At 43.7% G+C, this 16,351-nt stretch overlaps 1 protein-coding gene across 2 annotated transcripts in view; it reads left to right on the plus strand.

Moving 5' to 3' along the window:
- Nucleotides 1-16,351, plus strand: part of VIT (vitrin) — a 101,265-nt gene that overhangs the window by 20,078 nt on the left and 64,836 nt on the right. For both annotated transcript variants that reach the window (XM_035000906.1, XM_035000907.1), the window contains exons 2-3: nt 822-891; nt 9,566-9,637. In XM_035000906.1, the coding sequence (XP_034856797.1) occupies nt 834-891; nt 9,566-9,637 (130 nt within the window). In that variant the 5' untranslated portion in view covers nt 822-833. The remainder of the gene's footprint in view (nt 1-821; nt 892-9,565; nt 9,638-16,351) is intronic.

The following is a 16,351-nucleotide window of genomic DNA, read 5'->3' on the forward strand; positions in this document are numbered from 1 at the left end:
TGCATTTTAACAAGATCCCCAGGTGACTCCTATGCATGTAAGATTTAGGAAGTCTTGCTCTAAACCACTGGTCCTCAAACTTGTCAGCATTGGAATTACCTACGGAGCTTTTAAAAAACTTAACGCCTAGACCCCACCTTAAGAGATTCTGATTCAACTGGTCTGAGGTGCAGCCTGGGCATCAGGGTCTTTTAAAACTCCCAGATGATACTAATATGCATCAAAGTTTGAGAACCTCTGGTCTATAAACTCCCCTTATACTCCCTTATGGAGCCTGCACACTTTCTAATGTTAAGGTTATTTGTGTCTATGTATGTTTACCCACTTCTAGTAAACTGTAGATCTTTTAAAAGCAAGAACTATTTCTTTGCTCAATTTTTATCACCTCCTCCCTAACAATACCTAGCCATATAATGGGAGTTCAATAAATATTTGTTGCATGACTGATGAATGCATCATTTATTTGTAATCTAAAAATATTCTCTCAATACCATAAGTGTAGCTTTTGTCCTAATTTGAAGACTGGTTGAACCTATTCCCGAAATTATGGAGTCATTTCCTTTTCAGTTCTAAGGAAAGACCAAATCTCTGAAGAATGGGGGCTGGTGGCTACAGTGGGATTTCTACCTGAGGATGGACTCTCAGGGTATCAGTGAGGCTGGCCACTGCCATCTCTGTGGGCTCCTTGGAGAAAGCTGCAGCTTGGAATCCGGAGACCCCAGGGAGCAATGCAAAATGAAGGGGCCCCTCCCCATATTCTAAGCGTCCAACTCATAACTCTTGGCTGAAATGTGATGGTGTTATTGTTTCTTCCTCTCTAGGGTGCCATTTTGATGTTTATGGGGATTGTTGTCCTCACTATGAAGGCATCTGTTATTGAAATGTTCCTTGGTAAGTACTTCTATATGTGTATCTGGATACGCTTTTAACATTTTCCTTAGGTCCAAAGAATCTTGCCAAGAAAAGGTTTAAACCAAGACAGAGCATATAAACAGTACAGTGTATCTTTTTATGATAAACATTTTAGAGAGATGTTTAAGTGAGAATGTTAAGTGTAGATCAAATTCAGGATGTACGTGTGTATATATTTTTGTATAAAGCAAAATTACGTATCACATGTGTGTACATATTACATACATATCTTGCCTTCTTCAGCAACTAGCAAATGTTTCAGATGGAGCATATTTACAGATTCTGAAGTTAGAAATCTTGTTTCTTATTTCTTAAAAACAAAAAATTCTTATCGCTGACATGGCCTTATATGTACCATTGGTGACTCATGCTTTTAGAGAGGAAAACCACGTCCATGATCAGCGGAGAACACAATTTCGGGTAGGCTCTCGAAGAGCAGCACCTCAACCGGAAGAGAGAAAAGGATTGATGGGCTTAGCATTAAGCCCAAGGGTAATCTTCTATTAATCTTGACCCCACTGTGCCCTGGCCGTGCCGGATGGAGCGACCCTGTGGATCACTGTGATACTATCACCAGGGAAGGGTGCAAAGACCTTTTGGGCGGTCTATTTGTTTGCTAGGGCGCCACAACAAAATACCACAGCACAGTTATATTCGCTCACAGTCCTAAAAGCTAGAAGTCCAAAACCAAAGTGTCTGCAGAGTTGGTTTCTTCAGAGGGCAGTGATGGAGACTCTGCTCCATGCCTCTCTCCCAGCTTCTGGACGTTTGCCGGCCATCTTTGGCACATATTGGCATCACCCCAATCTCTGCCTGCATCTTCACATGGTGTTCTTCCTCGGTGGGGCTGGGTATCTGTGTGTGTCCAAATTTCCCCTTCTTGTAACACTAATCATAGTGGATTAGGGGCCCAACCTACTCTAGTACGACCTCATCAGAACTTAAATAATTACATCTATTTCAAAATGAGGTCACATTCGGTTTTGGGGGCTGGGACTTCAACATATGAATTTAGAAGGGACAAAATTCAACCCATAATATAGTCAGAATGTTCCAGGTCTGTGTGGAGGGGGTCTACACAGCAGAGTTGGGGAACGAAAGAGAAAGAGGTGACACTGGGAAGGCAGGAGGGCACTCACACAGTGGAAGGAGACTAGACAGGGAGCCGGAGGGACCATATGGGTTCTGGTCCAGACTGCCCACCAACCTGCTAATGAATAGTCACCTTGGAGCTCAGGCTCCTTCATTCCCACCTTGTCCTTTGAGAGGCTACCACCTCTCACACTCCCCCATTGGTTAGTGCGTTTCTTACATAGGGCAGGAGGGGAGTCAGAAATAGGAAGGGTTTAGCTCCTATAAAACACACAAAGCAAGCAAACCTTGAGGCCCATTTCATACTCTGCGTGTCCCCCATATCACAGAACCAAGAATGGAGACTTGACTGTCCTTCCTTGTCCCTGGCCTCTCGCAGCCTGCCTTTCTGCAGAACTCTCTCCCCTCAGGGCTGCTCATTCAGAAGGCGAGAAATCAAAGCAGGCAAAGGAGACTCCTGTCACACAATCCCCTCTCTGTGTCCTCACATGTCTACCTCCCCAGCATCTCTCTTACTCATCTGCTTGTCTCCATCCCATGGCCATTCCCCTGTCACTCTCCTCAGTACTGGGACAGCCTCCCTGACCCAAATCCTGACCCCTCTAACTCCTTCTCCCCCACACCCCAATTAATCTCTCTAAAGACCATGTCTGACCACCACTCTTGATTTAAACTCCTCCGTTTTCCCCTTTGTCTTTGGGTTGGAGTCCACATCTCTAAAAGTGCCTTGCTTGCTGGGGAGGCCTTCCTGATATAGCCCTTGCTGTCTTCTGCTCTCCTCACTCCCCACAGAGCCCTCTCTGGTTTCCAAGGACCTGAAAAATACTGACCTTGTTAGTCCCCCGGGGCTCACATCATTTCTCCCCTCTAGGCCTTTGACCATGCTGGGTCCCTTGCCTGGAATGTTCTTCCTCTCGCTCCCACACCCCCACAAGCCCTACTGGTTCTCAGGAAGCTTCCCTCCGCCCCCCATTTGATCAAGCCATCTTCCTAAGGGCTTCCATGGTGCCCTGTATTGATTCTCATCATAGCTGCACAGTGTTCACCTTGCCACTAGGCTGGCTCCCCCAAAGCTGTGAACTCATTGAGGGCAGGAGCTGTGTCCTGCCCATTGCTGCATTTTCAGTGCTAAGCACATCTCATAGGTACTCAAGAAATATTGTGAAATAAATTATTCTCAGGGATGCTAGATTTGTAAGGTATCAGAGTCCAACTCTGCACCTAATTCCTATGTGTGGGTTTTTGCTCCGCACCAAGCGATTCCTCAACACCAGCTGGGTGTCCTACAGTTCAACTCAATTCTGACACTGTCTACCTGGAAACAGCATCAAATTCCACTGGCTAAAGGCTCAGTCCCACAAGACTGCCACACACACCCCCCACTTCAGATGCCAACAGAAAGTCCAGGTTGTCACTGTGCTTCTGACTGGCCAGAAATCAGAGGTTCCCATGATCCCCTCTCTGGGTTTGATGACTTTGCTAGAGTGCCTCACAGAACTCAGGAAACCAGTTTACTCACGACTATAGATTGCCAGTTTATGACAAAGAATATTCAAGAATACAAACCAACTGCCAGATGAAGAGATATATGGGGCAAGGTCCCAAACAAAGGAGCTTCTGTCCCTCTGCAGTTTGGGATCCAGCAGAGTAGCATATAGAAGCATTCTGATTCATCAACATGGAAGCTCTTTGAACCCTATCCTTTTGGGTTTTTTATGGAAGCTTCAGTACATGGGCATGCTTGATTAACTCATTGGCCTTTGGTGATTGATTCAACCTCCAGCCCCTCTCCCCTGCCCAGAAATCAGAGAGTGGGACCAAAACCCTCTATTTGAGGTTGGTTCCCCTGGCAACCAGCTCTCTCATCTTTAGGGATTCCCCAAAGTTATCTCATTAACATAAACTCAATTGTGATTGAAAGGGGCTTGTTATGAATAGCAAGACATCTATTTCACCTTTATGGATCTGATTTCAGGAATGGAGGACAAGAAACAAAATATTATAACAAAAGATACCCCTATTGCTCTTATCATTCAGGAAATTTCAAGAGTTTGGGGAGCTATGACCTAGAAACTTAGCCAAAAGACCAAAATATGTATTTACTATGAATCAAATATCACACAGTACTGTCCAATGATCCCCCCCAAACCCTCTAAATTAACGTCAATTAAGTGTTTAATATATATCAGAGCTAGCATGTTTGTTTTTGACATCCTTGAATTTAAGAAACAGCAGAGTTTTAGGCTGTCTTTGGAGCGCCGTGTGCAATCAACAGCTGCGCTTACGGGAAGCAAGTGGAATGAATGAACAGGCTAAGACAGGAGCCAGCAAACTTGCAGGCTGGTTCCAGCTTCTTCCCCTGAAGAACTGCAGCTTTAATCACGGTGGTAACCTTGACCTTTGTGTCCTTTTTATAAAATAAAAGGATAACCTCCAAAGCTCCTCCCAGCTTTAGTATTCTGTGATTTGAAGCATAATTTTATGATTTATACGATTGTAGAGAATGAGTTGTCCTGTCTTTGCTATGAAGCTCTGATTTATATGATACTAGATGTTTCATTGAGTACATAATACCAAATTAAAGCATGGGGGAAATTGGAACTGCTTTAAAATGATCAGCTTTGTAATTCAGTTTTCAGGAAGGCACTGTGGACACTTAAAGAGAACCAGAGCTGGAGAGTGTTTAAAGTGGTAAAAACAGATTTTAATCAGGAACTACTGCAATAGAGGGGATCTCACTATAGAACTGGGCACAATTCCAAATACAACAAGGAACACGGAGATTTGTATCCGAGCAGCAGGTTGCAGGGGTCAGTGGATGGAAATTACTGAGAGAAGACATCAAGGGTGGGGGATTCTTGCTAAAGGCAGACCACGGTGATCAGATATCAAGGGTAGGGATTCTCTCTAAACAGGATTCTTGCTAAAACCGGGTGATGCAAGACCAACAAGGAGGAAGACTGAAGCCCAAGGTCAAAGGCCAGTTGGGAAGAGGGCTTGGAGGAGCCCCATTAAAGTTTGGTCAAGGAGAGAGTCTTCATCAACACCACTAGAGTTGGTATCTTGAGGGGCCCTGGAGTTTATGGGCTACACAGAGGCATTTCTATAAAAGTTGTAGACATATAATAAATTTTCAGTAAGTACTTCTTGATTCAGTCATTGATTAGATGTCCTGGCACTTCATGTCTTTCTTGAAAGTAAGTGAATTCTGATTAAAATTCATTACTGGCCGGGGGGCACCTGGGTGGCTCAGATGGTTAAACGTCTGCCTTCAGCTCAGGTCATGATCCCAGGGTCCTGGGATCGAGCCCCGCATCGGGCTCCCTGCTCGGCGGGGAGTCTGCTTCTCCCTCTCCCACTTCCCCTGCTTGTGTTCCCTCTCTCGCTGTGTCTCTCTCTGTCAAATAAATAAATAAAATCTTTAAAAAAAAAAAAAATTCATTACTGGCCGGAAGACTGGGATACGAGTGCCCATTAACCATATTGATGATTTCAGTATGCACTTTTCATTGTCATAAGTCTATGGGATTTCAATATGACCCAATTAAAAAACAATTTATCTTATCTTTTTTAATTGTAAAAGAAACATATTCTCTATAAAATATGGGATTTATATGGAATATACTATAAAATGGGAAAAATACACAAATATAAAATAGAAATGACAATGCCATCATTATTACCATTTGGTATGTTTGTTCTACTTATTTCTCTCTGCATATATTCTAATTTTGTCAGAATCATCCTTCAGTTTAGAGCTGAGCATTTGCCAGTTCATCTAGTATTCTTTAACACATCATTTGTAATAAATGCTCAGAATACCCCTACTGTTGGGACATTTCCAACATTTCATTATTTCCAGATTGCCATTATAAATAATGCTATAGTGAACATTTTTTACAGAAATTTTTGGCATATCTCTAATTATAACTTGGGATATATTCCTAGGGATATAATTTCTAGGACAAAGAATGTAACTATTTTTAAAGCTATTGAAATATATTACCAAATAGCTTTCCAGAATGACTCCACCTGCTTAGCTTCACCAGCAGTGTACCTAAGTGCCCTAATCTCAAATCCATGCCAGGATTAAGTATAATCTTGTGTTCAGTATTTACTGACATGATATGGGAAACTATCCCGTTGTTTGGCTTTAGCTTGCATTTTTTACCATTAATGAGATTGAACATTGTTTTAAGCTAATTCATTTGCATTTCTCTATCTATAAGCTATATGGACGATAATTTATTTCAATTGAATTTTAAAACAATTATGCCTCAGCCACCTGAACTGTATGGATGGCTACTCTAGAGAGGAAGAGAGTGAGAAGTGGGAGGAAATCTTTTATTTGAAAAAGTAATTTCAACATTCAGTTTGTGTTGAAATTTCAAGCACCGCTGTCAAAGGGTGAGAACTTCAGTCAATGTTATTCAAAACTAAAACACCGAATTTTTAACAGCTGAGAAGTATTGCTGCAAATTTCATAAACCATGATTGCCTTGGAACTTTGGACTCTAGACTTAATTTCCTCAAGGCTTCTAGACACTAATGGCCTAGTAGCCTGATAACTAGCAACTCCCGCAGAAGGGAATGGCTTTCAGACCTGTGGTCCACTTTGTACTTGGAAGTGAGTATCAGTCATCCATCCCCGTGCTCTGCCTGGCTTCCTAAGAAAAGCGACACAAGACTGATTTTTCCCTTTCCCGAATTCAACACTCAGTTCATACCTCAGCGTAGCCAGAGAAGCCTTACAGATGAGAAATGAAGACTCCGGGGCACAAGCACATTTTCAGCCTATTGACCAGCCCTCCCCTTGAGGAGTGGTTTCTGGGGAGTTTTAATGAACAAGCGTCTAAGCCTAGGAAAGGGCCTCTGTGTACCACTGAAAATAATGACTTTATTAACCACTGCGGTAAAACTGAGCCCAGCTATGTGTGTTTGCAGCCTGCAGGGTCATGGGTAAGCAAATGCGAGTGATGGGGTGGTCTTACTGAAATATTTATAGTCCTAATGATATGGAGACTTATAAACCACTTGCCACAGGCAGAGGCCCAGAAGGACAGTATTTGATTTTCCAGAAGAATTGATACCCAAGTTTATGACTATTTCAAATACCCTTTCTAGTTAACTTGCTTAATTTTCTTCTACATATTTATTTAGTATTTGTTCTTTAAAATATTCTAGGATTCGTTGTTTTTGTGTATAAAACGAAGACGTGTCTTCACACAGAGTTAAATGACACAGAGACTACTATAAAAATTAGACCTCCAGGACACACACCCACCCAAACCCCAGAAGTAAATAACACCTAAAAAATGTCTGCCTTCATTCCGCTTGGCTCGACTTGTGGTTCCTACTCAGTTCTCTTTCATGTGTCTGTTCTTGCAAGACATGGTATGTCAGCTGTCCAGCCTCAGCTCATGCTACTGGTCAAAACTGGGGGCAATTCACGAGCTGCACAATTGGTGCAGACTAGCTAGATAATCACAAGATAAATAACAATTTTCTTAACAAACCCTGGTGGCATTTTCCTTCAAAGTTATTTGCCAATCAAGAATTCCTAATTCCGGGACGCCTGGGTGGCTCAGATGGTTGGGCGTCTGCCTTTGGCTCAGGTCATGATCCCAGGGTCCTGGGATCGAGCCCCACATCGGGCTCCATGCTCAGCGGGGAGCCTGCTTCTCCCTCTCCCTCTGCCTGCCTGTCTGCCTACTTGTGATCTCTCTCTCTCTCTCTGTCAAATAAATAAATAAAATCTTAAAAAAAAAAAAAAAGAATTCCTAATTCCATTTATGCCTAAATTGAATATCTGTGTTGTGATAAACACACACACACACACACACAAACACACACACACACACACCACAAAGTAGAATGCCTGTTTTGATTACTCTATCGCTCCATGGACTCCTCTGGAGTCCCAACCCTACCCAGAAAGTGAGTTTCTCAAAAAAGTGGCTAAAATAGAGGCAAGTTAAGCAGTGGGTGAGGTAGAAGGATGCTTGGAGAGGAAGGAAGAATAGAGAATTGGCTAGCCTTTTGAAAGGAAAACATTGCTTTTCCATCTACAGGTAGAATTAGCGTCGGGACAGAGACATGAGCATTTTCAGACGTTACTACTAAAAAAGTGCTATGAGAAATGTTCACAATACATATCGAAATTCTAAGTGGGCATATATTCCAGACAAGAAATCTTATTTGGAAATTTATTTAAAGGAAATAAGGGTGCCTGGGTGGCTCAGTCGCTTGGGCGTCTGCCTTGGGCTCAGGTCGTGATCTCAGGGTCCTGGGATCGAGTCCCAGGTTGGCCTCCCTGCTCAGTGGGGAACCTGCTTCTCCCCCTCCTCCCTGCTTGTACTCTCTCTCGCTATCTCTGTTGCTGTCTCTCTCTCAAATAAGTAAATAAAAATCTTTTTTTTTTAAATAAAGGAAATAACAAAGGATCAGGACAAAGAGGAAGCTATTTATATTAAGTCAGAAGTTGACTAAATTATGGTACATCCATACATTGCAATCCTTTCAGGCTCTCAAAATTACTGCGAGAGGAACATTTAATGACAAGACAAAATGTTTGTATATATCCTTAAGTAGAAATAAGTTAAAAAACATTGTAAACAGTGTGAGCATGACCAAATAGAAAAAATGAAAATATTATATCTTTTATGTTCATCTATGTTTTCTGTACTGTTCCTAGTGTTTTTTACATTCTTCTGTGAGGAACATGTATTATTCTGGTAATAAGAAAAAACTGGTCAGTGTTATTTTTTAAAAACACAAGGCTCAAGCTGGTAGTGCGACTTTGAACTAAAAAGGATAAAGAGTTCCCCGTTCTTCCTCTGTTGTTATACTTCCTCAAGAGAGCAGTCTCCCAAAGCTGCTCTGTTCCTGTTTCTGAGGAGGAAGGTCAGCTACGTGCAATTGACCTTGACGGGGTACAGAAGCTGGTGCTGCTCCAGCGGACCACCAGGGGACACTCTGGTCTCCCTTCAGACCCTGTGACCAGTCCCCCTCTTCTCCCCGGCCCACTTTCCCCATGTCTTCCTTTCCCAGACAGCCCTCCCCTGGGGCTTTTCCATAGCCTCTCCCTTCTACCTTCCTTCTCTCCCTCACACGCACACATACGCATGAGCATGCGGCTCTCGGACCAGTTGAAAATTAGCCATTTGGAACCCCAGTGTGGAGAAGAGGAAGGGCCCAAGAAGGGCTTGGGGCTCACCCTACCTCCATCGTTTATTTCTGGCACCAAGCAAATGAGTGTACTTCTCGGGTCCCCCATCTCCTCCTTTGGAGACTAGAGAGGGCAGACTTGGTGTGGTGAAATACAAAGCAGCAGAACAGAGGACAGGTGCCCAGGAGGTGTTTTTGGAAGGCCTCCTTCAGCAGGGGCCAAGATAAGTACACAAACTATTCATCTTATTTCCTCAACCTTCATTTAAGGGAACATTAGTTCCACCTATGAGACTATTTTAACATGTGATGGAAGCAACAATAAGGGTCAGAAGAGAGAAAGTGTTTGGGTAAAATGATATTGATGAGATTTTCTTTCATTTCCTCCATGTAGTTTTGCTGGCGACTGGAATACACTCAAATAAAGACATGACTCAAATAAAGAAGATCAAAAGGCCCAAGTTCGGTAAGGAAAACTGCAATTCCTCATTAGCATAAGGCTTGTGCCTTCCATGTAGAGGGCTGTTGTTCTTGTTTCAGATAATTTGGAAGGTTTGGGGACTTTTTGTCTTACTTCAATTGCTTTGCATTCAGACGGATTAGTTAATGATTATTATTTATCACCTACTTCATTCCAAAAAGCATTTGAGATAGGAGTGCTGATTTTAGGTGAAAGATATGTGGTTCCATTATATTGGAACATTTCAAAATGCACGTACAAAGACCAGGCAACACCGTGTCTCTATGGCTAAGCTGGAGTAGGTATTTTCTTGCCATTGAAAATGTCAATTCCCCATACGAGAAAATTTAGTCTTGCTAATACAAATCTGCCCTCCTTCCAGCATGCTCTGGGATCAGAAGGTAAATCTCACAGCAAAGCCCAGAAGGTTTCACACCTAATCAGTGGATAGAGGAAAAATAAATTTCATTTTTGGATGGTATATCAGTTAAGATTAGATGACAGGAAATCTAGAATAACAACTGCTTAAATAAGACTGAAGTTTCTTCCTCTCTCCTGTAAACATAGTCAATCTGGGCTTTTATGGAAGCCTCAGAATCTTCAGGGACCCAGACTCCTTCTACCTTGTCATTCTGCTTTCCTCAACATGGCTCTCAACTCACTGTCCAAAATGTGTGCCCCAGCTCCATCCATCATGTCCATGTTCCATTCGGTAGGAAGGGATGAAGAAGGATGTATACCCATCGCTTTAGAGATAAGTCCAGGAAATCAAATATACCACTTCTCCTTAAATACCACTAGCCAGCATTAAGGGAGAATGGGAAATGTCTTGATTTCAAGCATCCACATGCCTAAGCTACAAGTAAGGGGTTGTATTACAGGAAAGAAGGAAGAATGGATATTGGAAAATCACTAGCAGGACAGGACATAGAAGGAAATGCTCACATTCAAATGCTGTAAACACACTGAGATATCTGGACCTAAATTTGTAGACTTGATGGAGGCTTAGTTAAGGCATATTTATAAAGGACCATAAAAGAACATCAGCAACATTAATAATCCAAAATAAAAGAAAGATATTTGCTTCACACACCATTCTTTTTTCCTCCTGTTCCTTTAAACCCTCCATGTGGGATTTCCTGTTGAAATGAGACCAAAAGGGCAGCCAGCCACAGCCTCCAAGCCTAAAATACTAAAAAGGAGTCCGTTGCTTATTTATTCCTGTCAGTACCGAGAGCCAAGAGAATCAGCCCAGGGGCAGATGTGTGTTCAAAACAATGACTGGGTTAATATGGAGACAAATGCACACCCAAGTATGAATTCCTTTGGGCTGTTTCCAATATCTTCATTAACTCATATACAAAAATCATGAAAGGTTCCATGATTACCATGACAACGGTTTTCAGTGACTATGAAAGGCTGTGCTAAATGACCCAAGGGCAAACCTCTTTGAGAGATCTCAAATGGATTGAGTTTCTGATATGCTAAATCCTAACCTTATACTCAAAATCTCCCTGGTGATGCAGCACATTTGAATCAATAAATGCATGAGGCCTTTTCTCTAATTAGAAACCTTGGCACAATCATTAAATAAGGGGGTGGGGGGGAGATACAATGAAGGTAATAGGATATTCCCAAACCATGGCAGTATCTGATTCTTTACCTCAGGAGTATTGACAACTGACAGTCTATAGCTTGAAGCCAAAGCAATTTTCATTTTTTCTTTTTAGTGTTGTCAATCTGCCACTGGGGTAGGTGACTGATGGCAAGGAGGCACACCATTCATTCATTTTACAAGTATTTACTGGGTGCCCACCAAGTACCAGGCACTATGCTAGACTCCCAGATACAACAGCGATTGAGACTCAGCCTTTGCCCTCGCAGAGCTCAAAATGTAGGGAGAAAGAAACACAAGTCACCAGGCAGCTAAAGGTACTCCAGGAACATGGAGAAGAAGCTGTATATCTGGGAGGGCTTCCTGGAGGAAATGACACACCTACACTGATATGTGAAGACCAAATAGGTATAGACCAGGCAAAGATCAGGAGGAAAGAATGTTACAAGCAGAGAGAAAACAGCATGCTCAAGGCCTGGAGAGTGGAAGGAGCTAAAAAGTAGTCCAATATGACTGAAATCTCGAGTAGGAAGTGAATGTGTTGAGATAAGAGATGGGGGGGTAAGCAGGTGTGGGCTCGTGGAGACCTTTGTTACCATGTCCAGGAATCTGGACTTCCTCATGAGGGCAACCGGAATATCTCCGTGCAGGTTATGTTGGTTGCAGTTAGCATAATAAATCCAAAAGGGATTTTTGTAGGACATGGAGCGGCTCGCGGCGGGTTGGCAGCTAGAACTCAGTGGAACTGTACCCCAGATGACAAGCCCTCAAGAATCAGTACCTCTGCTTCTCTCTGCGTGTCTGCCTCACTGTCTCCCCTCTCCTCTCCCTGTCCCTCCGTCTCCCCCACTCCCTTCCCCCCTCCCCCGGCCCCCGTGCACACTGTGTCTCTCAGTACTGAGTCCACATTCCTGGGAGAGAGAACCTCATTGCATCATCCCAAGCTGCAGGGTGGTTCTCAGAGAAGAGTAAGCTGGTTAGGGTTGTGCTAGGGAAATAAGACCATCCTGCCAACCAAAAAACCCTCCCTGCCAACAAATGAAGAGAGAGGAGAGAGAACGCCATTTGTTAGTGAGAAAAAGCTTGGAGATTTACACGCATACACGGGTACGGTGAAACTGTCTACCATGTCTGAGCGGCATCTCACACAAAGGGGTCCAGCCAAGTAGGGGACAGAACAATTATATCTCTTATCTCCTTGAGAGATGATTGTGCCTGTCTCCTGTATGCCTGGATGCCCCTGAGCTCCTTCTGGAGGTAACGTCACCGTTTTACTCTTACAGCTGATACCTCAGAGTGCATCTTACAGGGAGCTGCTAAAGGGTTTTAAGCAGAGAAGGGAAATCATAAAAGCCAGGCTTTAAACAAATCACTCTGGCCCCGGTGTGAGAACAGCCTGGGCCAGTGCCCCTCAGTTCCTAGACCGGCAGCACCTGCGACCTTCTGCCCGAACCCCCCACCCCCACCCCCACAGCCGGACTGCGGGAATCAGACCCACTGGGGCTGGGGTCCAGCCCTCTGTGTCTTAGCAAGCCCTCCAGGAACTCCAGTGCCTGCTGACATCCGAGAACCCGTGGAGCAGAGAGCTATCCGAGATCAGGGTTGCTTCCAGATCCGACTGTAAAATCACGGGTACCCTTCAGTGCCCTCTGACCTCTCCTCTAGCCAGCCCTCCACTGGCACCAGTGTTCCTGCAAGATGGACGGTCCTCACCACTCAAGAGGACTGGAGGTGAAGTAACAAGAAGAAAGTGATCGGAGAGTTCTGGTCGGTGGCCACTGACCCCTACTACGCATGCAGCACGGCTCTTGAGTCTTGAGGATCTAGTGCCCAAGACCCAGTGCCACGAGCTGGCAGAGCCAGATTGGAAATGCAGGTCTGTGTGAGGTTCCACCCCGGAGGCTGTTCCCAGTCCCTCTGCCAAGCCAGCCAGGGCTGCCTGGAGGCAGAGAGGGTGTGGGATGATCACAGTCTGACCGAATAGGAAATAGAGTAGAAGAGCTGTGCAAATAACAGGAAAGGAGGAACCAGCATGGGTATCTTCCTTTGGTCTGGCCAGAAGCCATACACCATATGAGTGCGTCTATTCGGTGTACAAGTAGGGTCACTTTGCTTTAGGCAACTGTCACATTCTCTCCCCCATACTTCTTTTCTATTTCTGTTTCTTCTTATCTCCTTTTCCTTTTTCCAATTCTTTGGTCTGCCCATTGCCCTCCCAGGGGCCCTCATGGACATCACTCAGCTTCACTGGGGGCTCTTTGAACCAAGAAGGTAGTACATGTAGAAAATAATCTCACATGGGGGGGTTTACAAAAGGGAAAACAAAGATTTAAAAAGAAAGAGAGAGAGAGAGAAAGAGAAAGAAAGAAAGAAGAAAGAAAAGGAAAGAAAGAAAGAAAGAAAGAAAGAAAGAAAGAAAGAAAGAAAGAAGAAAGAAAGAAAGAAAGAAAGAAAGAAAGAAAGAAAGAAAGAAAGAAAGAAAGAAAGAAAGAAAGAAAAGTTCTTACAAATCTCTTCCTTCCTTCTTACACATGCCCATTCATTTCAAGCTGATATTTTGCTTTCCCATACACAGTTGTATTGGGCACAATGTTATTCCACCATACTTGGCTTATCACCACTTCATTTTCTAAATCAAATCAAGTCGAACTCCAAACTGCCAATTTCCAGGGGCTGAGAAATTAAAATTCCATCATTACAGGGGCTTCCTCCTTCCCCGAACCAGCCCCTAGAAACCTTGTGCAGTCAACAACATCCAGGGAGATCCCCTGCACTGCTCAGTGTCCAAGCCCATGTTACCTGTAGAAGTTGGGCACTCCATTGTTATCTGAATGGTGGCATCTTGGGAAAGATGGGGCAGTCCCATGCCTAAGGCTTCACCCTGAGGGACACCACCCCAGGTATTGCTCCAAGATGATGCTCCTCCAAGGCAGCTGTTAGGGAACAGGATCATTTCCCTTACTGGGACCTACCTGCCCACTCCCACCTTCCCAGTCTTAGATCATTTCCTCTCCATCACTCTTTGGGCCAACCAAGCCCAGTGCCCTCAAACAAGGGGAATTTGGAGAGGCTAATTCCCAATGCCTGAGGGAGAGTTTTCTTTGGGCAACTCTGCCCTCTCTCTTGCAACCTTGAGTTCCAGAGGTGTTTAAAGACAAATGCCTGACTACCTTCTTAGAATAGTATGAAGGAGTGGCACCTGGGTGGCTCAGTCACTTAAGTGGCTGTCTTTGGCTCAGGTCGTGATCCCTGGGTCCTGGGATTGAGCACCATATCGGGCTCTTTGCTCAGCGTGGAGCCTGCTTCTCCCTCTCCCACTCCCCCTGCTTGTGTTCCCTCTCTCTGTGTCAGATAAATAAATAAAATCTTTAAAAAAAAAGAATAGTATGAGGGAAAAAATACAATGAAAATAAACATAAGTTAATGTCTCAATAAATTAGCCTGCTGTGTGGTCCATGATAAAGTTCACCATACTCTATGAAATGAGAGTTTCACAAAGTTTATGTTTAGAGGTGATTTTTCGAGGTTCTCGTTTCCCCGTTATGTTTCCAAGCCATGGAGCTGGCCTTCCTTAGAGGCACGTCAGTGGTAGATTTAGTCAGCACAAACCTGCTCAAGCATTTTCTAACAAATGACCAAAATGTGGCTACATTTTTCTGGATTGTGGAAAGCCTCAAATAATGATTGAAGGGTTTAGGTGTGTTCGTAACACTCTTCTCTGAAGGCAGTCACGATACCTTATGAATTTTAAGGATTAACTTCATTTATGTGTAGATTACGTGTTCAGAAAGGGCCTACTCTTCAACTCATGAATATTTCAGCCCACACTGTAATAAACACATCATACGTTTCCCCTTAAACTATGTCTGCCAACAACTCTCGAACAATCCCTGCCCGTCAGTGCCTGTAGAGAAAGAAAAAAGCTTTTAAGTTATCAAATTTCCTCAGTAGCTTTTCTACATGGAAGGAAGCCCCAGAATAGTCTCAGAAGCAATGGCTTCAGCGAAGAGTGGGTTCAGATGAGGTGGCATCGCATGGTGAGAGCCATGACGATCAGCTCCTTAGAACGTGGTACCAGCTCTCCAGCCTGCAGTCTCTCTGACTTCACTGAGCACCCAATCTTGTGTCAGATAAAATAAAGTTATGCCGAGGTGAGACTTCCTGGACCCAATTCCCATTGCCAAACACACACTAAACTAGTTTGGATGGTTCCTGTGTGTGCCGCCCTTCCTCTGTTTTGTACTTATCACCCATTCTTTTTTTTTAATATTTTATTTATTTATTTGCCAGAGAGAGAGAGAGAGAGAGAAAGCACGCACACAAACAGGGGGAGTGGCAGGCAGAGGGAGAAGCAGACTCTCCGCTGAGCAAGGAGCCCAATGCCAAATACATGAAGACCTAATTAGTGTTCATTGAGTATATGTTGAATGGATGGACAGACGAATGAACAGTAAAAACAACAACAAAAATCCACTATAAAATAAAGCAAAATGTGGTGATTATTACATAAGAATAACAAGGGATATATGAGTAGGGTTCATACTGATTTCACGAAGGAGCATTTGAGGTAGGACATGAACTATAAGTGGAATTTTACAGACAGAGATAGGTGGAGGGCTTTCCAGGTAGACTAAGCCCAGATATCCTGGGGAAAAAGTGGAAGATGAGGTCAGGATATAGTGAGTGAGGTGGTTGGTTTAAGCGTGGTGGAAGTCCTGGGAGATGCAGCTGGGACGTGCATTAGGACTAGGCAAGGCCATTCAGAGAAGCTTTGTTCTTGGCCATTCATTAGACGGTGGGGACCCTCAGAGTCTTCAGAGCCATCTACACGATGAAGAAAACAATCAGCAAGATAAGCAACAGCAGGATGTTCTCCACAGGCAGTGAAGCTACATTCTGAAATATTTCCACTACGTTTGAGTCTGTTGAAATAGTCTTAGCTTGTGCTGAAATGTACAACCTTTAATTCACATAGTTCTCTCCAATAAGTTAACCTTAATACCTTGTAAGGCACGGAAAGATCTTTGCAATCAGCCTTGAAAGGTTGATGATTCCCAGCAGTACTGCCTTGGCCATGAAGAGGTAATTGTTCTGGGACTTGGTTA

This window comes from Mirounga leonina, unplaced genomic scaffold (assembly GCF_011800145.1).
Source record: "Mirounga leonina isolate KUSES-001 unplaced genomic scaffold, KU_Mleo_1.0 Mir_125, whole genome shotgun sequence".
In the NCBI taxonomy this organism is placed as follows: Eukaryota; Metazoa; Chordata; class Mammalia; order Carnivora; family Phocidae; genus Mirounga; species Mirounga leonina.